Raw genomic sequence first — 22,186 nt, forward strand, 5'->3', positions numbered from 1 at the left:
CATACAGTGTGCACAGGGAAGGTGAGGTTGTGGGTCAGGAAGCAGTCATCTTGGATGCTTGTGGCAGGCTGGTCCCCAGGCCCCTCCTTGATCATTCTCAGAGCCTCTATTGACCCACTTTATAGACAGTGAGAAAGAGGGAAACCTGGAGAGGTTGCAGGGCCTGTGTAAGGTCACATATGTGCGGACATATGTGTGACTCAAGGTAATCAGGCCAGTATCTGAGCTTGTGTCTGTGGCCCCACAGCTGCTCGGAAGCAACGGTCAGCGGTGGTTGTCAGCCTGTGTTCTAGCCACAAGCTGAGTGTGACAGACTCATTTCCACGGGTATTTTGGGAGTGGAGATCATTATCCCAGGCCCAGCCCACGCTTGGTGAGCTCCCCTCATATTTGAGACACACAGACGTGAGCCAGCGGGGAAGGTGATTTCACAGTGGGGCTGGGGCTCGGAAAAGAGGGTTGTAATGGAGACTAGCTGAGTCCTTTGTAGCACAGTAGGCAGGGAGAGCTCTCGGGGAGAATGCTTGTGACCTGATGGGGCTCTAGAAGATGAATAGGAATATGAATAGAGCAGGTAGGGGCTGCATGTACAGAGGTCCCGGTCCCGGTCATGTGTGGATTTGGTAGGCCTGGCAGTCAGCAAAGAGGCCAGCACAGTTAGTGTGAGTGGAGCAGAGAAAAGCCAGGGATGAGGCTTGAGGAGCTGATAAGCCAGGAGCCAGCCCCAGGAGGAGGGGGGTGGGGACGACACAGACCAGCAACCAGGTGACCAGTGACAATATTCAGGCATGTTGATGAGGTCATGGGCACGTGTACTTCAGAACAGCCCAGTGCTGGGTGCGGGCGTGTGTGCACATGTGTGCACTGTGAGCATGTGTATATGTATGCATGCATGTGTGCCCCATGCCTGTGCACTATGCTCATTCTCCTTAAATGCCACACTGAAAACGGGGTGCTAAGGTAGGGATTCAGCCACCGGTCCCGCCACAGCTAGTGCATGGCAGAACCAGTGTGGCCTGCACATGTGTCATGGCCCCACGCCACCCTCAGTTTCCAGTACCGCGTGGGTCAGGATGAGCGTAGGGAGCCTGGTAACCCTGCTGGAGCTGTGGGAAGAGGGCCTGCAGCACCAAAGCACGACTTGCATCCCCAGTGGAGCGTTCTTCCTAATGTTGGCGGAGGGTGTAGGTCAACTCATTGGAAGTTGGGGAGGCCATTGACTCTCTTCTCACTAGACCAGCTAAACACCCAGGAGTAGATGCCAGCCCTTCTCCGAAGTCCCCTACTTCCTGAGGTTGGGACTAGGAGCAGCTGGCCCGCTAGGGAGGCACCTACCCGTCTTGGATACTGACCAGTCTTTCTTAGCTCATCGTGTTCCAAAAGCTTGAGAGCCATCTCCCTGTGACCATCTGAACACACTCTGAGGCACAGGTCAGGGCTGAGCCCCAGGTGCACGTGCCAGGGGCTGCCAGGCTCCTGTCCACTGGATGATGCTGAGAGCTGGCTGACTCCAGACCAGCAGCAGCAGGAGGGCAGGGTCAGCAGTGGGCAGATTAGGGCATAGAACATGAGGCTAGTGAGTTGGTTCCTTTGCTGGCCAAGTGCAAGAATTGATAAAACTCCACCTTTCTGATCACACTGAGGTGACCTCCCCAAGTGGCAGACATCGGCCATTTCCAGGAAGGGACACCCACTCTTGTGGGCTGCACACCTTCTGAGCCATCGTCTTCCCTACCATTTCCTTCCCTGGGGAACTGTCTTTCCTGACTCTGATGAGCCTTTGTGCCAGCCTGGGTCTGCTTGAGGGTTAGGGCTCAGACAAAGAAGCCTCCAGAATATTCTGTAGGCTCTCGTGTTTCTTGATATAACTCCTCATTCAAGGTCTCGGCAGATGTGTTAGAGATGTCACAAGCCTCCTATGAGGCTGAGGCGAACTAGTGGCTGTCATTCTGTCCAAGGCTGTGCTTCTCCCGAGTCTATCACTTGGGCTCCAATCTCTGACAGCAATGCTTCCGGAGCCTGAGTCGAACCCCTTGGGTCTGGGGTCATTGAGAAGGGTCTCTTTCACCCCCATTCTGCAATTTGGAGAAATTTAAAATCAGATTTTAGTCTGAAAGTTCATTAAGCAGCCTGGATTTTGTTTATTGTTGTTTTGGAGGAAACATAATATTTTGCTTAGCTTCTTGGTTAAAGAAAAGAGTTCACATGGTAATTTAAAGTTAAGTTGGTGTGGCCTGGGCCCATTGAGCACTCGGGGTTTTGTGTTCAGTATTCTGTTCTCTCTCAAACGAGGCCAACAGTAGAGTGTCTGTGTGTCTGCCTGCCCGTCTTATACTCACTCCTCTCCCTCCCCCTGCTGAGGCCCAAGAGCGCCTGCAGGATCCCTTTAACCTAGCAGGTTCTGAGCTTTATTTATCAATGAGATTTCTGTACGTTTGCAATGACTCCATGTAATGTACCGGTTTGTTTGTTGATGGGGCCAGTACTCGCCCCAGAAGATGGGAAGACGTCAGGGGAAGGAGCAGAGGCCCCCACAGGCAAGGTGGAAGAGGAGGAAGAGGAAGATGAGGAGGAAGAAAGCATCCCAGGATGCACTTTGTTTATTAAGAACCTCAACTTCAGCACCACAGAGGAGACACTGAAGGAAGTGAGTGAAACTGGGGAGGCAGAGGGATGTAAACCCCAAGTCTGCGGCCTGATGACAGCATACTGTCGGCCCTGCCTGTAACTCTTGCGACCCCTCCTTCACCTCAGGGGCTGGCCCTCACGTAAGGGAGTGGTGGCAGCTGCAGACTGTCTCTCTAGAAGGCACCAGTGACAGTCCCCTGTCTCTGCAGGTATTTTCCAGAGTGGGAGCTGTGAAGAGCGCCACCGTGTCCAAGAAGAAGAGTAAAGCAGGTATTTATCCCCTGACTCAGCAGGAGCGCTTCCTACAGGAGCCAGTGAGGGAGGGAACAGGACTGCCACCAAGACTTCTCTCTCCTCTTGGCTTCCCAAGTGTCCCCGCCCCCTGTCTAAACTGGCCCCTGGCCTGCTGCAGGCCCCCTGCTTTTGGCAGAGCCAGCTGAGCACACTGGGCTCTTCTGTCTGTAGAACTTTCCCCAACAACGAGCGGGTCTGAAGCAGCTCCGCAGGGGCAGCGCTGTAGAGCAGAAGCCTCTGCCTCCTCCTTTACCTCTGTGTTCTGGAACTTTCCCCAACAATGAGTGGGTTTGAAGCAGCTCCGCAGGGGCAGCGCTGTAGAGCAGAAGCCTCTGCCTCCTCCTTTACCTCTGTGTTCTGGAACTTTCCCCAACAATGAGTGGGTTTGAAGCAGCTCCGCAGGGGCAGTGCTGTAGAGCAGAAGCCTCTGCCTCCTCCTTTACCTCTGTGTTCTGGAACTTTCCCCAACAATGAGTGGGTTTGAAGCAGCTCCGCAGGGGCAGCACTGTAGAGCAGAAGCTTCTGCCTCCTCCTTTACCTCTGTGTTCTGGAACTTTCCCAGGCATGTCAAGGAATGGCTGGCCTTGAGCTCTCCCTTCTGTTTTCCAAGGGAAATACCCAGAGACAGGTTCTAGAGCATTCTACTGATTCATTAATCCTGTGCCTCCCTGGCCAGGGAGGCCTCATTCTTTTCTTTGGCCCAGGGATTATCCTTAGTCTTCTGGAGGTCCTCTTGACTTCTTGCAAGGGTTGGGAAGGACCAGGCCATCCCCATCTTGAGTCCCTTTGTTAGGCAGGATTGATGGGGATACCATGTGGGCTGGTTCAGCATGCTCCTGGATAGCCATAGAGAGCCATGACACCTGCTTGGTGTCCCTCAGACAGGTCCCAGGATCCTCCCCACAGATGGGGAACAGACCATTAGTTATAAGGTACCGGTCCCCAGGATACTCCAGACTCTCTGGAGATGAAGGAGGCAGTGAATACACTACCATGCTAAGGGCTGTGGTGGGCAGAGACCCTGCAGAGCAGCGCTCATGGCAGACAGCTGCTCAAGAGAGACAGAGCCATCAGATGGCAGAGGCCTCAAGCTCAGAGCTCTGAGAACTTGTAAAGGAAGCGGTAGGCGGACGTCTGGGAGGATGAGTGGAGTCAAAGGGATGTGGTGACGCATATGCCCTGTACAAGTCTGCAGTGGCCAGATGTTAGCGGGCATGTAAACCGTGGGTTGTAAACAGACGTACAGCAGGGTCAGAGGCCCATGACACCCTTCCACTCAGAGCCCTAGTGTGGGTATCAAAGCCACCAATGTATCGTCTCACCATGGCTGCGCCTGGAAATCCAAGCTCAGTACGCCTGCTGGCAGGGGATGGAGCTCTCCAGTCCTCCAGGTCCCCATCGCCCCACCCCCTAGCCTGTGGGTAGCCATCTCCAGATCCATAATGGTATTCTGGTTGTGTATGCCTGTCCTGGGTTCAAATGTTAGCCTGTTTTTGAGGCAGGGTCTCTCTGTGTAACCCAAGTGGCCTTGAATGCACACTCCTGCCTTGCCCTCCCAAGTGTTGGGACTATAGGCATGTGTTAACGATGTCTGGCCTCTCCCCAGTTTGTGAAGGACCCTGTGTTAGATTTGGGTGCACTATGATGACCTCATTTTATTCGATTACTGTAGTCAAGAACTCAAGCAGAGTCCCGTTCTAAGGAACATGGGCTTCTACAAGAGGGCCCAGGGCACCCAGTACTGCCTGCCATGCCCGGTCCTCAGGAGCTTCACACCAAGTGTGGGACACCAGCACGTACAGCAGTGTACACACACAGACACGTCTGTCCTGAAGGCATGTCTGGTAGAAGATCCTTGAGAACTCCTGCTACCTGAACAGGAAAGAGCTATGGCCAGCCTCCCTGTCCGGGCTTTGTTGCCCAGGACCCAGGTGTGATCAAATGCCAAATGCATGGAGGAGAAGAGAGGCCGTGCCGTCCACACTGGCATTCAGTCAGCCTTAGGCAGGGCAGCGCCCTGGCCAGGTTGAGGCTTCGCTGCTTATTACAGCCATGGTCATCCCTGTTACTTTCTATCGCTCTGAAAGGCAGGCTCCGATTAGGAAGTTAATATCATATCAGTTATCTGTTAGGAAGTAGCCAAGGAGGCGGTAGCAACTCTGCAGCCCCATGCCGGCTTAGCACCAGCTGGGGGCTTTTTTTTTTTTTTTAAAGAAAGAAGGGTGTGGGAAGGGAGGAGACACTAGGTGTGGGTCCCTCTGTGGCCTCTTCATGGGTGGTCCGTTCTGTGCTGAGCTCTGCCCACTCCCTTCTCTCCCCTTCTCTCCCTCAGGAGTGCTGCTTTCAATGGGGTTTGGGTTTGTGGAATATAAGAAGCCGGAGCAGGCCCAGAAAGCCCTCAAGCAGCTCCAGGTAAGCCAATGGTTCTGGGCCATCACCGTGAGATTGTGGCCCAAGAAAAGTTAAGCCTCCGCCCTGCCTCGCCACACCCCACCCCTGCCCTACCCCGCCCCGTGGTCAATTCTTTTACCATGGTTCACAGGCTCTTTACGAAACATTCTAACCCACCAGAGCCTCATGAAGCTGGACTCTGACTGCAGTTCCTAGACACAAAGCTGGGGATTCTCAGAATGACCCTGGACATCCCTCAGATATCCCAGGAAATGCAGCACAGGCAGGCTGTCTGTCTGTCTGTCAGATGGTCTATGGGTCCATGGCGTGAATTAGACTCCGCCTTCCTCTGCTGGGAAAGACAGGCTTCTGACCTGAACAGATGTGCAAGGTGCTCCGTGAAAGTAGCGCTCCTGGGGAGGGGGATACTCCAGAGAACACAAAGAAGGCTCCTTAAGGAGGTGGCAGGTGAGCTGGTAGCTGTCGTGGCAGAGATGTGGTCTGCTCAGAGCTCTGGGAGGCAGCAGCTGGGAGGTGAGGACAGCGAGTGCAGAGCCTGCGGAGGGAGGGAGCTCTGTACATTGGAGAAGCAGAGAGAGGCAGGTGGGATGGGGCCAGGGTAGGAGCAGGGTTCCGGGAGGAAGGGGAGGAGAGAGGTGTGGAAGGAAGGCTAGACCTTCGGATGGGTCCTTTGCAGGGCTAGCTTCTGGCCCAAACTCAGTGAGGCTGGGCTTCTGAGTTGAGTTTTAGGACAGTTTCCTGAGCTGCCGTGAGGGTCATGGAAGTCCGGAGGTGACGGGGAACCCTTGTACCCCTCACATGACATTACCCTAGCTTGGAACAAGGTGAAAGTCAGGAGCGCGGCTGAGAAGTGTCTAGACAAAGAGGTGGGCTGAGGCCTGTGGCCGCCCTTTGTTAATAAGACAGCCTCAGGCCTAACACTCAGGAGGACCTGAGTTCAGAACAGCCTGGTCTGTGTAGCAGGGCATAGGCCAGCCTGCGCTACATAGTAGAGCTCTCTGCGTTGGCAGTCATCTCAGGCCACACAGGGCAGAGGACACAGCTCAGCATGTGCCTTGTGAAGTTTTTGGGGAGGGGTTGTTTGTTCATTTTGTTTTGTTTTTAACTAGAAATCTTACTTTGTTTCCGCATCTCATATTTGGCGTTGTAAACAGTGGTCCATATTTTCTCCTTCATGTTTCTCAAGAGTTGATAGCCAGGCATTTGCATGCATGCTGTGTGCTGTTCTGTGCACGAACGTGTGTGCACATCACTGTCAGGGATCGAGCGTCCAAAGCCCCCACGCTGTATTTCCTGGGATATCTGAGGGATTTCCCAGGGTCATTCTGCTAATCACCAGCTTTGCAGCTGGGGACTGCAGTCAGAGCCCAGCTTATGCATGGCTCGGGTGGGTTAGAGCGTTCCGTAAAGAGCCTGTGAGCTAGAGCAAGCTGTCTGCAAGCTAGACCTGTGGGCTCGCTCTCTCTCTCTCTCTCTCTCTCTCTCTCTCTCCTCTCTCTCTCTCTCTCTCTCTCTCTCTCTCTCTCTCTCTCTCTCTCTCTCTCTCTGAGAATGCTTCTAATGGTAGAAACAGCTCCCTGGGTGGCCAGGAGATGAGGAGTACATCAGGAAGCTGAGTCCCTGGCCACCTGCTGCTTGGCACAGGGACAGCCTTTCTGTTCAAGCCATCTCTGTCCTTGATTCCCACCAAACCCTCTGTCTGGAACAAGCCATCCCTGTCCTCAAACCAGGGACTGGGTGCTACAGAAGGGCAAGCATGGGTAAGTGACCAGACCTGGTCATTTTGTGTTCTAGGGCCACGTTGTGGACGGCCATAAGCTGGAAGTGCGAATCTCCGAACGGGCCACTAAGTAAGTCTCATCTGTCCTTGGATGGGTGGCAGCTCTCTCTGTCTAACCTTGGTACTGACTGTTAAATGACTCCACACACCCCAGTTCCGCCACCATTTGGGGTTCTTCCCAACTAAGGCTTCATTGTCAGCTTTGATACCCACTTCCCAGCCCAACCGGATGGCTCAGTCTCCAACCCCTGGGTACAGAGCTTCAGCATGCAGACATGGTTTTATAATAAAGGAGCAGGTGGGGCTGGGAGGGTAGGTAGCTCAGGAGCAGAGTGCTAGCCCGGAATGCACAGGCCCTCCCTCTTAGGGTTCTTTTTCTCAGTCCGCTTTATGAACAGCAGCAGTGGGCTTTGTTGACTAGGGAGCCATGGCAGTTAGGGAGAAAAGGTAACTTCAATCCTTGTTATCCAGAGGAGGACCAGCTGCTTCCATCACGGCCACTTGAAGTGACAGGGAGGCATTTTTGTGGGGGAAGGTGGCAGGCTTGGTCTAGGCCCAAGCAACTGACACCCCAAATAACCTGTTCTTTCCGCCATTCCACCCCAGGCCTTCCTTGACATCCACTCGGAAGAAACAGGTCTCCAAGAAGCAGACAACTTCCAAGATTCTGGTGCGGAATATCCCCTTCCAGGCCAACCAGAGGGAGATCCGGGAGCTTTTCAGGTGGGTCCTAGCACTGGGCTGTGGGAACAGCACCCCCTGGAGGCGGGGAAGAGGCTGACCAGGTGTGTGCCTGCACTCCAGGGCTGTCACCAGACTTCAGGAGGGACAGCAGTTCTAGTGGCTGCAGCCTGTGGTTCTCCCGTGGGATTTACTGATGTCCCTATGTGTAGGCTCTGTCCCAGAGAGTCAGTACCTTCCAGGAGCGGCCCAGGCAGTGGGACCTTCGCCTCAGCCCCTCTGCTGGGGGGGAGGTAGGCTAATGTCCTGACAGGACTAAGACTGTTGATCTCGGTTGCTCCCTGGGAAAGGCCAGTGAATGTCCTACACACAGAACACAGGCCATGGTCTCTGTTAGCACAGGACTTGAGGGTCAGGCAGGTGGTAAGACTCAGAGACAACCCGGCTCTTCCCTTCTGGCCATAACGCCAGGCAGGAACCTAGATTTAGTTAGGCCCATTCTGCTCATGGTTTGAAGTTGCTTAGATGGCCCTGCGCTGAGCCCCAAGTTGAAGGAGACATTTCTGTGACCCTATGAGAAGGGGCTGCTGTGTGCCCTCAGAACATGTTCTGTGCAGATTGCTGAGGCTCTGCTGGGGTCTTAGTACGTATGGGCTTTGAGTCAGCCTCTCCTCTCTCTGCCACTGCTAGAGAGGCCCAGGGAAGAGCCGAGTCACCAGCACTCGGCCCCTGCTTATCACTTTCTCAGGTGATGTGTCTGGTAGAATGACCCGCCAGCCTCCTGTGCGGCACGGTGGCTGCAGGATGAGCGCGGAGTTGGAGAGGGATTTGTCTTTGTGAGACTTTCGTCTTTATTCTTGCTGTGAGGTTAAGAGAGTAGGGTGCTGTTTGGAGAGTCAGCTTCAAAACCCCTTCCCTTCTCTCCGGTCTTCATCATCCCCTGGGGTGGGGGCGTTCACAGCCGCAGTCAGCTGAATTGAGGCAGCATACCTTCCCCTCTGAGGTCTGAGCTGTGGCACCTGATGAGACAGGCCACAGTTGGGGGTGAGGGGCCATTTTTCACGTTCCCTGATCCAGCGCAGCAGCCAAAAGGGGAGTGAGCACTGGCTCAGTGCTTGCCTGCCGGGACTCGGCTTCTAAAAGGAGCCCAGTCTCACACTGCCACATCAAAAGGAGTGCCTAAGACCAGTGCGTCTTGATCAGGCACCACATCCCTCGGAGATGACAGTGTCACTTGGTTCCACGGTTATCCAGGGAAACAAAAGACAGCAAGGCAAGAGACGGAGCTTTGTTTGATCTGTGTATTATATGACTATGTAGTAGACAGGGAATTAGTGTCTGCTGAATGTGCTTACATGTGGCTTTCTCTTCCTGTCTGCCATTGTTCTGTCTGAGCAGTCATAAACCCTGAAGCTGGAAGCCTCCTCCAGGACAGGCCCTGCCTTGCTTTTGTTAGCCTACTGGCAGACTGAGATCTGAGGCCAATTGCAGTGGTGGACAGCAGGGGTCACTGTGAGCCTTCCCAGGGATGCAAGGCTTGAGCCTCAGGCCTGAATCTAGACAAAGCCACTGGCCAGCAAAAGGTCACTAAGGGAAGAATTCAGGGTTTGGGAGAGCCGGTTGACCTACTGTGTCTGGCAGGATTTGGGGGGCTTTTCCTGGTAGCTATGACCAAAATCACAACCCATGCTCCAGGTATGTGCCTGTGTGCTGGGCTCTGTGCCTGGTGCCTGCCATGCTGGATCTGCTCGGTACTTGCAGCCCCGGGCATAGGAGGGCTTTTGCTATGCCCAAAGGAAACTCAAGACAGGGCCTACCCAAGACTGCACTCCTTGGCCGGCATGACTTTCAGGGCCCTGACTCAGAACTCCACCTTTTGAATCTATTGTGCTCCCAAGTTTAGTAGGATTTGTCACCTCCAAGTTGTCTTGCGGGTTACTTTGTGGCAAATGCGTGGTTTGTATGAGGCGTTGTGCTAGATGCCAGGGAATGCAGCTGTATCAGGAGGGTCTTGAGTCCTCTTTCTTCTGCCACTGCCTGCCGAGGGCCAGGAACGAGGCATACAAGAACACAGCCTGAGTGGCTTGTCTTTACCCCACCCGCCAGGCTGGGGCAGCATTCATTGGCCCCTTTCTGGAGGTCCCCCTGCCCCTGGACTCTCTCAGTTCCCACAGTACCTGGGCAGGAGGCACTGCCGGGGCTCGTACCTGTGGAAGCCTCATCAGGAGTGATTTAGGGGTCACCTCAGGCTGAGCTGCCAGTGGGTGAGGACAGCGGTGCCTCTGTGGTGTACATGTTCCGGGCCTCAGTGTCCTGTCATATAATAACTATGCTGATGCCGGTGGTGTGTATATAATAACTGTGCTGTCACAACATCAATGATGTCACTATAGTCAGGCACCAGGCACTGGTCTGCAGTCGCTATGACAGCATCCATTTTCCGAGGAGAAACTGCTCCCAAGTCCAGATCCGAGCCGCCCACCTGTCCAGTACCTCCCGCTGCCTCAGTTCCCTCCCCAACCAGGTGGCTTCCCCAAGGGCCATTAGAGGCTCTGTGAGTTTATCCAGAGGCAGCAGTCACAGTGTGTGGCTGAGTGTTGACTGTGGTTCAGCATCACCAAAACAGGAGCAAGATTTGAACCCCGGGCCTGGCTCCAGACAGAGCCTGTGTCGTTACCCACAGTGCAGAATCATCGAAGGTTCTCTGTAGCTCTTCTCACTCTCCCACACTGCCATTCCATCTGCCCCATCAGCCCGCAGGGATGCCTGAGGGATCCATCTGCTCAGGTCCCTCCACCCCGTAGAGCAGTGGTTCTCAACCTTGACCCTCTAATACAGCTCTCCATGTCATGGTGGACCCCCCCCCACCAACAATTATTTTATTACTACTTCATAACTAATATTGCTGCTGTTATGAATCATAATGTAAGTATATGATGAGCAGGATATCTGATATGTGATCCCTGTGAAAGGGTTTGTTGCGCTTGCACACATACATACATCCAAGGGATTGAGAACCACTACCGTAGAAGGACCAGGGGGTACTGCCGACTGTCTGTGCACCGTGTGTGTGCACACCATTGCTGCTCAGGCTCTGCTGCAGCCATGGGCACAAGCTCCAAGGACCGCATTGTCTTCCTTGGGGAAGTCTCGCCTGGAGTCCCCAGTTACAGGAAAGCAAGAGTAGCTCTTCCCAGGAAGGAGGTTCTGTAGGGCTGGCCTTGTAGGCACCTGGCCTGCAGAGTCATATGAGGCTCCATATCTGGCTTTGTGCCTGTGGTGAAATCTGGTGAGTGGTTTTCGTGGGGCACAGGGACCCGCCAGCTGTGTGTGGCAGAAAGATGAGGATGTTTGGAGCCAGAGCACAGTTGGACAGCCAGCAAGCCTCAGTTTTCTCATCCATAGAAGGGAAACCATAACTGGGCTCCTGATAAATAATGCCTGCTTTGCCGTCAAAGGGCATGGCCAAGGGAAGCGGTGGGCAGACAGATGGGGGGGGGAGGGAGGGTGGCCAGCGTCATCCTCAGTCTGGTAGGCATGTTTCAGACCTGTGGGCAAACTTTTCTATTCCTCCAGTCAGTTCCCAAGTAACCATACAGAGACTTACTCTTAATTATAAATGCTTGGCCAATAGCTCAGGCTTGTTACTAGCTAATTCTTACATTTTAAATTAACCCATATATCTAAACTTCACTTTGCCATATTCTCTGTACCTTTTCTCAGTAAGGCAAGTTCATCTTCTGCTTCCTCTACATCTCCTTATGTGATTCCCAAGTCTCCTTTTTTTCCACACGTTTTGTCTGCCAGTCCCGTCTAATCTTTACCTGTCCAGCTATTAGCCAGTCAGCTTCTTTATCAACAGTGACACATATTCACACAGTGTGAAGGCATACTCCACACAGAACTGCCCCCTGGCCATAGACCAGACTTCCCAGAGGCTCCTTTTCTCCTCTTGAGTAACTGTAGCGCCCTGGAGGCCCCAGCTTTCCTCACTTTAGGGTGGAGACAGAGAGCATGCCCAGTAGAGCTGTAGGCATGAGAGAGAAGCCAGAGCATCCCCTCGGGTTGCTGTAGATTCCATAAAGCCATGGCCCAAGGCTTGGGAAGACCAGTGTCATGGGTCCAAGGTGGGAGAGAAGGCCTGGGTGGCAGACAGGGAGAATGTGCAGCCAGCCACAGCCTCTGACGGGCCTCCACATAGTCCCTGGGAAGTTTCTGCTCAGAATTTTCCACCCTCCTCTTCAAGGTATAGAAAGGAAGCTGGCCCTTTTCCTGCCCACAGTGGCTCCCTCTACTTCCCCTCTCTGTCCCTTGCATATAGGTCCTTTACTTTGCCTCCCTAGCCATGAGGCACAGGTGACCGTCTGTGAGGACAGACTTCAGCTGAGAGGTGTTCACTGGAGTTGTCCCCAGGCCTGCAAGCTGTCTGCTTCCCTTCTGAAAGGACCAGGTGTCTTCAGAGACACCACACTGATGCTACAGACTGGATAGCTAATGGGACAACAGGGCCCTTGGGGCGTGAAAGCCTCCCCTCAGAGGCGGGGCCTGTGTCTGTTGAGTTCCCAATGCCTGGCTGTTGCAGTATCATTGTCACTTGGCTTACCACACCCAACCTGAGATACCACTGACAAACTATAGGCCATCTGTGAAGCCACCAGCATCGGAGTGGTGAGTTGCATACTGTAGTGAGGGTCCTACGGCCCTGGCTCTGAGGGTAGGAAGACCCGTCAGCGTCCGTTCCCACACAGCTCCACCAACCCCCACCCTGTTTACACAGCTCTTACCAGGAAGTCCCCCACCCAGCCCCTCTCTCTCACCTCACCCCACCAACAGGCATTGGGCTTTGAGCATTTGCCAGATTTGAGACTCTGTAGCCCCTTCTATCTTCTCCTCCCCCCTTCCTTCTCTCCCCCAACTTCCCCTCTGAGTGGCCACACAAACATACAGAGGTGTCTGACTATCACATGGATGTCTCCTGTATCCTAGAATTGTCAGGTGTGATGCCACTGGTCTTCAAGACAGTAAACAAAGGGCGCAGCCTGGGGTGGCCTCTGGGGACCTAGCCCAGTGCCACCATCCCTAGCTATGTAACCTGGTGTTGTTACCCGGTCTCTCTGTGTCTGAGTCTCATCTGGAAGTTTGAAACCCAGGGTTTACCGCGTGCCAGGCACAGATCAGGCACATGAGTGCCTCTGCGGCTATGGCCGTGTAGGCCAAACCCTTCAGCTTGCCCTTGGCTGGCTCCCTTCTGTTTGGTCTGTCCCTTTCTCCCACTTTGTTCCAGCCCACTCCATTACCTGCTTGTTGAACAAAAACCTTCAGGTTGTAAGGTCACATGCCACTGGAGTCACAGGTATACACGGGAGACATACTGTGCAGAACCTTCCTCCAGAATGCTGATGAAATTGAAACTTGGGAAGCTCAGAGAGGTTTAGCAGTCTGCCTAAGTCACACAGCCCTGTGGTAGTGCAGTCAGCGCCGACTCTAGAGCCCACCATCCTCCTGGAACGTCTCTGAAGGTCAGGGATATCCACTAGATTGGCCAGGCTCTGCTCCAGATAGAACACAATAGAACACAGTTTGGGTTTTTTTTTTTTTTTTTTTTTTTTCCTCTGCTATTTCCTCCTCAGAGGTGTGAGCCACCTGCTAGGGTGTGAATGGGCAATTCACAACAGGTGTCCGAAGCCCTTAATTACACGCCTGGGTCTCCAGTGCCCCCGCACACCTGTTGTGCTGACTTTGTGGACAGCTTAGTCTGTCCCTGTGGGCTCATTTCTTCTCACAGCCACCGTGACAGTGGAGGGGAGACTGAGGGCAGCCAATGGCCTCCCTCCCCTCCCCTGCCCAGGACTGGAGGCTCTGCTGCATTCATCCCTGGTTCCTGGCAGTGTTTTCTAGAAGCTTCGAGCTCTTTGAGCTGCCCTGCGCAGAGTGGCTGGGATGAGGGGAGAGGGCTTCCTTAGGGTTCTCCTGGCTTCCGAAGGATGCCACACCCTGGACCAGCGGTGCCCCTCCTCGCTGCTGGGCCCACCGGTGCACCTCATAGTGTGTGGTTCTCTTGACAGGGCCTCACACTGGCTCCTTCTCTGTCTGCAGAGGTCCAGTATCAGAATAGGATGGTGGGTTATGGGTGGATAGCAAAGGTTTCTAAAGACAGACATTTGGTCCAGTGACGTGCTGAAGGTTGACAGAGGTGACCAGAGGCAGAGGTGTATGTGGATCATAAGCTTGGGTGTCTGTGCATCTGTACCCTAGCTGACCAATCCAGTCCCTGGTCCTGCTACCACCCAGAGAGAGTGGCCCCTCCACTGACTCCTGTGCTAAGGTGCATCCATGCTGGGCGGGTGAGCCATTGCTTGCTTGTTTATTGCTGTGTCCTACTCTGTCAGGAGGCGGTGCTGCAGTGCATGGGGCAGTGCTGTCATGCGTCTCACTGCGGGACGGTGCTGCAGTGCATGGGGCAGTGCTGTCATGCATCTCACTGCGGGACGGTGCTGCAGTGCATGGGGCAGTGCTGTCATGCGTCTCACTGCGGGATGGTGCTGCAGTGCATGGGGCAGTGCTGTCATGCGTCTCACTGCGGGACGGTGCTGCAGTGCAGGTGATTGCGAGCTGCCATGTGAGTGCTGAGAACTGAACCCCATCCTCTGGAAGAGTACCACCCTCTCCCCAGCCCCAGTTGTCTGATCTTCAAACTGACTTCTCTTACTAACTTTCTAATTGGCTCTATCATTCTGTGCATTCTGGAACCGTATCCCACGTTACATGATCAGTGTGTCTGTGGTCCCGTGGCAGTTCAGTGCCCACTCACATATTGCTGTCACTCAGTTGCCTTCTTCCCTGGAGTCTGTGCCTCCTCCCCATGTTCTCCTGTGAAGATTCTTGCATTGGACACAGTCCCTCTGGAACCCATTGTACTGGCCAGAGGTAGAGGCTTTGTCCCCATTGTAACTGTTGAGTTAGCCCACCTGGGTGACGGTGTTGCCCTGCCAGCCTGGCTCATCCATGCAGACCTTACATGCTTCCAGAACATTCTGGAGTATTTGTTCCCACCCCACTGGGCATTGTGGTTCTCTGCACTTCCATCGGATCTCTGGATCTTATTGGCTAAGGCCACTTAAGGCCCTCTGGGGAGAATGTAGCCTCTTATGCAAAAGTGGCCAAGAGGGGCATTTGTGTCCCCTGAACCTGGGTTTGCTGTGGCTTGATCCAGCTAGCAGCTCTGGATGTGAGGTGCTGGCCACTTTGGGATGTTCAAGTGGTTTTGGTGAGGGCCAGGACAGAGGGAATCTAGGACCATAACTGATAACTGAGGCACCATGTATCCAACAGAGTGGTGTTATCCCTGGGGTGGAGCCAGTGAGGTTGGCAGTGCCCATCAGTCCCTCCCTCCACACACTCCCTGCTTTCCAGAAGCATTAAAGAGAACCTCAGCCAGGGCCACAATCCAGAGTTGGGTTTTTTTGTTTTTTCTATCCACTATTGGCATAGGTTTGTGCTCGTGGTGAGCATTCCTGGTGGATCCATGGGCATTAGGTGTGACATTAACATTTGTTATGTCCCTGATCCTTACTGCCATGGGAGAGGGCTCAGTGGACGGTTTCCTGACCACAGCCCCTGCCAAGCCTGAAGCAGTCTATGCCTGGGGTCCCCTTGATTCCTCTCTGGGAGACTGAGGCTTGCAATATGATGGTCCCACAGCAGAGCAGGGTGCAAGACCACTCTGTCCCCCATATCTTTGTGTAATGTGTTCGAGACCAGCTTCATGTAAATCTGTGCATGACTCCCGTTTCAACTCAGAAATCAATACCCCAAACCATGACAGATGGCAGTAGTGAGCTGCCTGTCACAGGAGTAAGCAAGCAGTATCTGTGGTGGCTCTCTGTTGGGAAGACTTGAGAAGCTACTGAGTCATGCAGCAGCTGTACGTGACCCAAGAAGGTCCAGGCCCAGGTCAGTCACAGCCAGACCGGTCTTTGCTCAGGAGTAAATCTGCCTCCATGGTCAGCAGACAGTGGGGAAGAAAGCCAGGAGGGAGAAGTCACCCAGATTTCCATACGCTTCATAAACTGTAGTACTTAAATCAATGCTAATTGGTACGAACCCGGCAGGTACAACCCTCATTATCTGTGGTGTGAAGGAACAAACACAGTGGGTTGGGGGTGTCTCTAGACCCTCCTTGGAGATAGGATGGGGTCTGCGGTGTGGGTGTATAGAGCCACAGTTCTAAGTCTGCCTCTCCTAGTGAGCCACCCCCCCTTCAAAACAGAACTCAGAACAATACCAAATGATGGTCCCTCTGCTGCTCCCCCAGGCCCAGCCCCTTGCTAAGAGGAGAGTTTGGGGGTTATCTGGCATCTCCTTTCTCAGGTGTCAGAAGTTGGCTGTGAGCTTAGGAAGGAGGCAGTGTGATTCTCCTAGTAGACAGGGAACCACCAAGAAGGCTAAACTCAGGTTGCTGCTTGACCTGTCTTGGCCTGCATTGGTTGAATGCACTTTTTTTCAGTTATGGCAGAGAGATAATACCTTCCAATGCAGCAAAACCCATTGGTGGCGGCTGTCTAGGATCCTGTACTGGGGTTGTGGAGACTGCCTAGGCCCTACAGAGAGTGGCATTGCAATTGATTAGCGATGTCTGCTGTGGCTGTGGGAGGGGCAGCACTGAGTGTGAGTAACTACAGTTTGCACTATGATAATGTTATTCATCTACTACAGGGGTATTCCACTGCCACCCTGACAGCGCTCAGTCCCCTGCTTGTAGGAAAGCCAGCACTGGCTTGTGTCCTCTTTTTTTTTTTTTTTTTTTCCTCCGTGGTGGAGATGGCCAGGAAAGACATAGAGCTCAGACTGAGGTGGGGAACCCTGCAGGGGATGGTTCCTCCCTCCGCAGGGGACAGTTGGCTCACTGACTTGCCTCTGCGCACAGTGGCTGTTCCAGCTCTCGCTCTGTTTGGTCTTGCTCACAGATAACCGTTGGAGCCAGCACAGGGCTCTGCCTGACTTGCCTCCTGGCATCCTGGGTATGGAAGGCAGTGGGAACCAAATGGCTTGGGAGTAGTCCCCAGAGCATCTTCTGGCCCCTCGCATGTCACAGAGCTTTCAAGTGAGTAGTATTCTGTGGACCTCCGTAAGGGGCAGGCCCTCCCCTGGTTCATCACAGGGTAGTCAGCTCTTGGAGAGGCGAGGACTGTCCTGGTTAGTCTTGTGGTTGAACAGAGTCTCTCCAGGCAGCGCGCTGTGATCAAAGAACCCTTACAGAACACTGGCCCTTCACCTTAGTCCAATGTGGAGTACAACACACTTGTTGGGTCCACTGAAACCTGCCGCCTTTTTTGCTATCAGCCTCAGAGGTGGTTGTGTTCCTTCTAATTTTGGTGCGATTTCCTGATTAACCTTGGTCTATTGCCGATGGTGCCTCTGGCTCTCTGTGGCATGGCATCAGTCCTTGTGTGTGGCAGTGGGATATGGCCATGAGGTCACCGTAGAAGTCACAGGATAGGTGGCTCAGAAAAGGGAGCAGAAGCCAGTAAAGCTGGCCATACGGGGCCATGAGCACAGTGCTGTGGGAGTGGCCTCCTCAAGAACTGTGCAGTGTTCAGCCTGCACAGCCTCTTAGGGCAGGCAGCCCTGGAGTGCACCAGAGCAGAGTCTCTGAGTCTTGGTTCTGGGGCCTGTCTCCTTTCTCCAGAGAAGTCATGTCAGCCTCTGCCTCCCATAGTCCATGCCTGTGGGAAGCACAGCGGTCCTCACCAGCAAGACAGCTCCAGTTTCATAGGTGCTGGTACTAACTCCGAGGCTCTCAAACTGTGTACCCAGGAGCCCTGATTGACACTGTAAGCCTGGGTCATCCATGATGGGGCCTGCTGCAGACTAGGGGGCATCTCAGGGATCCCTTGAGAACTCACTGAGGTTCTGAGGGTTTTGTGGGGTGCTGTGGAGCAAAGGAATCTGGGAGCAGTAACACATCATTGTCCATTGCTCAACTGCAGCCAGAGGGCATGCAGGCTTCTGGCATCTTCCAGAAATTTCTTTCTTTCCAGTCTCCTGCCCCTGACCCCACTCCCCGCCATTCACCTCCTCTTCTTATTAGATGAATTTCAGAACACTTGTTTTCCAGGCCCAGCTTTCAGAGCTTGCTGCATTTCTTCCAGAAAGACTGAGACTGGGTGCTTCTGCTTATCTGTTCTCAGCCCCAGATGTAGGTGGAGGGAGCCTCCTGCAGGGAGCTGGCCTTGGACTCAAAGCTTAACATCTAACTGGGGCAGAGACACAGCAGGACATTCCTGAAGAGTGCTCAGATGCCAGAGTGGGGGCTCAGATGCCAGAGTGGGGTGGCACTGTGCACACAGGTTCCTCTCTCCGTCGCCCCCTTGGCTTTCCCTGTGCCCATCTCCATGCAAAGAGGCTGAGGACAGCAGGGAGGTCTCAGCTGTGCCGAGCAGGGAGAGCCTTCCCTAGTGGTGAAGGGGAAGAAAGTGTGTGGAAGGGGCCACTGAGCAAACGTACAAGGCACACAAGGTGCACACTCGTGTGCACAGAGTAAAGATGAGGCAAGTCAGGGCTGGTCCACTTACAGGTGGCCTGGACTCCCTCCTTGTGTGGCTACGATGCTTGGAGTCAGAGGGAAAAGCACTTGCTCGCAGTTGATGTCCCGGTAGCAGAGCTGCTGTGATCAGACCCACAGCCAGTTCTCTCTGCAGTGACTCTGCCTTCTCGTTGCTTCACCTTTGAACTCCTGGGCCAGCCCCTTGTTCCAATTCCCTTGCTGTAAATGTAGCCAGGATAGTACTGGCCACCGTGGTTTCTGTCTGGCCCTCCACATACTGTCGAAACGTAAACACCTTTGGGATTGTTACCTGCCAACAAGTCGAAGCTGTGCTCTTAAAGCTTTCTCCCCATTCGAAAGTGAATCTTGCTCCAAAGAGCGTGGGAAAGTGAGCAAAAGCCACAGAAGCAGCCATATGCAACTGTCTGCGGTGCATCATGGCACCTCCCCATTCTCTTCCCACTTGCCTCTGCGGCGGGGTCGGCATTAATATCCTCGCTTCACAGATGAGGAGACGGCAAGGCAGAGAGGTTAAGTGACTCGCCAGAGGTCTCATAGCCGTCAAGTGCCAGAATGGAGGCCCTGGGGCCCAGCTTCCAGTCGGTTCTCCTCCCCTAGCTCCATAGGCGAGTTTGATGGACGTAACCCCCAAACCGGCATCTCCCCTGCTCATGTGTGCTGAGAGCCTCTTGTCCTTCCGAGTGTACGCTTAAAAGCCTCCTACAGTGGCTTGGCTCACACAGCAAGCTCCACAGGCTGAGCCTGCCTTTGCTGGCGTTTACTGTTTAAAGTAGATGGGTGACACAGGCAGCTGATGGAGAACACACATTGTCACACACGTGGGGGAGAAGCAAAATGTTTTCCCAACACAGGCCAGGAATAAAAGCTCCTTGAGGGAGGAGAAAGTGAGCTGGGGGAAGAGATTTTAGTGCAGGCCTCATGGGTGCCCCTCCCTGGACCCGAGGCACGATGCTGCATTAAATAACAGCCTTTTCCCCAGCCCAGCCTCACCGCTACCCTAGCTCCTTTTAACATAGCCAGACAGCCGTGTCAGTGCCGAGCAGTTTATTAAACAGTAAAGAAGCATTGTCGATGCATCTTTCCCCTGACAAGCAGAGGCAGTAACCAGCCCTGGCCATGGGCAAGAGGTGACCATTCTGCCCCCCCAGGGGCCTACTGCCTGCAGCTGTGAGCTCAACCCATCATCCCAGGGACCCATGGAGATACACCCGATCCTCCCAGGAGCTCATCTGTGGCTTTCTTACCAAGCCGGGAGAGGTTGGCATGGTTGAAGGAGAGTCAGGCCAGCCTGGCTGTGGGTGACAGGGGAGGCAAGAGGGTGATACTCGTCCTGGGAAGCAGCCGTGGGGTCCTCTTTCTTCCTGGGTTTCCAGACACAGCCCCCCCCACACATAGTGGGAAAACTACCTCATGGGTTACGTGCACTGAAAGATTCCACATTTCAGGTATATCTGGGAGGGGCTTGGGGGCAGGGAGCACCCCCATGGTGCTGGGGGGGGGATCTTGGACCAGTTCTCAAGACCCTTCCAGGGGTCAGCATCCTCCTTAGTCATCCAGGGCTAGCCATTTGGCATCTGAGTTTGGGGGGTTGTTGTTGTTGTTGTTGTTGTTGTTGTTTTAAGCCAGCCTCCCTTCAGAGGCCAGAACAGCCCTGTAGTGTTCCCTGGCCACAGCAAGGACCTGTGGGCTGCAGGACAGTAGATGCAGTCACACGCAAGGAATCACTCATTTGTATCTCATTTTCGAGTTATTATCGAGCCGCTGGTTGAGAGAGTATTTTGACAGCAGCTGTCAGCAAGGTGCAAGCGGCTGCCATCGCCTGCGATTGGCTGAAGACACCTATGGCAGTGCTCTGAATAATGCCCCAGCCCCCTCCCCCCCCACCACCACCAGGAGAGGCAGGGAGGAGGAAGAGCAAACATCGCAGGGGAGGGGAAATGCAGGCTTCATTAACATGTTTCTGGCTCCCACTAGAAACAGCGGCCAAAAAGGCCCCGATTGTATCTCATGTTTTATTTAATTTATTGTATTTGAGGTTTGGGGCAACGAGGGAGGTAGATGAGAGAGGCCCCTTCCAAACAACCATTTAGGCTTGTCAGAGCTCATTGATTGAATTAGAGAGGCTTCCACTCCTGGCTTCCAGCTGCCAGGGCTGGAAAGCTGGTCAAACCAGGGGTGACCAACAGCCCTGCATCTGGGAGCCAGGGAGCCTAGGAAGGAGGTACCCTTGGTTTGGGAGCCCCACTGGTCCACCAAGCAGCCTGCTCATCTTCCCTCTCTGCCTAACTGAAGCTCGGTAGGATGTGCGCTCTCCCATCTCTCACAGGCCTTCCTTTCTCCGTGGTAGGAATCACATCCTGTGCGTTTCTTTTCAAGCTCTGTGCACCCAGGCAGGGGAATAAATAATGCTTCGCATTTGCTGCCTTTTACCCGAGCAGTTGAAAATTCCCTGTTTGTTTGGTCGTTGGGTTTGTTTTGTTTATAGGCTTGGAAAAAAAAAAGTCAGCAGCAGAAGGCAGATGTGGTGATGGGGAGGCAGGCACGCTCTGCCTTGCATTGAGGACCCGTGGGGGCCGTGCTCCAGGCAGAACGCTGTAAAAGAATGTAATCTCAGTGAGCCAGACGATAGGACCATGTGTCGTCCTTTTTCCTTCCCCAGAACCTCCAGCTCCTCTCAGACTTCCCCTTGAGGGCCCAGTCTTCCTCCCTCCCTCCCTCCCTCCCTCCGGGTTTCACCTTCTGCAATTGGACCTGGTACTGGCTTTTCCTTGACTATCAATACCACAGAGTTGAGAGACATGGCCTCAGAATGTAACATTTAGCAGTGTCCAGAGGCACTGGTGTTGTCATTCCTGGGAAGGAACTACTTGTCCTAGTGTTCGGTAGAAGCCAGAGTACTGTATGCATCCTCCAGGGTGTGGAGCACGTGGGGTTGGAGGCGGGTGGTGGGATTTGCTGGGGAACAGTAATGGATCAATAGAGGTGGGATTGGCATGGAGAGACAACTTGTCCAGTGCCCAGGGAGTATTCTGCATGAGTGGGTGCCCACCCAAGACTTGCCAGTAGTGTTGATCGTCATTGTGGCAGCCCAGACCAGTCCCACGGGTGCCCACAGGCCCTCTGGAGGCATCATTCCCCATGGAAACCTCTGTCTGTTAGTTATACTCTCTCTATGTATAGACCCAAGTCCTCGGCTTTACAGATGGGAAGACAAGAACACAATGCGATATCCCAAGCCTGCAGCTAAAATCAGGCCCAGTAAGTCCTCGCTGAGAGAGGGGATGGAGAGAGGGCAATGGAAAGGAGTTTGACAACGTTGTAATAAGGAGAAGGAAGCCATTGTGCCTGGGAGGACCCAGTCCGTGGCGGTGGTGATGAGCCTATTTGAGGTCTTGAACCTTAAACTCAGCAGGCATGGAGATGTGACCTACACCAGATTATAACCACGAGATCTTGTCTCAGAATAAATAACTAAATAAATAAAGCCAAAAGCCAGTGCTAACGGCACAGGCCCATTAGCCCAGCTACTTGAAAGGCTGAGGCAGGGGGATCCCATGTTCAAAGCCTGCCTGCTACGCCTAGGTAGACACTGTCTCAGCTGCAGTGTAGTTCAGTGTAGAACATGCCTGTGAGGCTCTAGGTCCAACCTGGGTACCCCTAAAATCAAAGTCAGGATTGAAAAACCAGACTAGATTTGGGCTGAAAAGTACAAAGTTGGTAAAACAGAATCACGAACTCTTTGATGGACTGTCGCCTCCTAGGAATTGTGTCCTGTCACTAATTCCTTCCTTCCTTTCTCCCTCCCTTCCCTCCCTCCTTCCTCC

General features: G+C 53.7%; 1 protein-coding gene across 1 annotated transcript in view; it reads left to right on the forward strand.

The window, feature by feature from the left end:
- Positions 1 to 22,186, forward strand: part of Rbm19 (RNA binding motif protein 19) — an 82,368-nt gene that overhangs the window by 20,145 nt on the left and 40,037 nt on the right. The window contains exons 17-21 of the mRNA XM_051176551.1: positions 2,484 to 2,647; positions 2,838 to 2,898; positions 5,255 to 5,334; positions 7,129 to 7,184; positions 7,721 to 7,837. Of these exons, the coding sequence (XP_051032508.1) occupies positions 2,484 to 2,647; positions 2,838 to 2,898; positions 5,255 to 5,334; positions 7,129 to 7,184; positions 7,721 to 7,837 (478 nt within the window). The remainder of the gene's footprint in view (positions 1 to 2,483; positions 2,648 to 2,837; positions 2,899 to 5,254; positions 5,335 to 7,128; positions 7,185 to 7,720; positions 7,838 to 22,186) is intronic.

This window comes from Phodopus roborovskii, unplaced genomic scaffold, assembly GCF_943737965.1.
Source record: "Phodopus roborovskii unplaced genomic scaffold, PHOROB, whole genome shotgun sequence".
Classification (NCBI taxonomy): domain Eukaryota; kingdom Metazoa; phylum Chordata; class Mammalia; order Rodentia; family Cricetidae; genus Phodopus; species Phodopus roborovskii.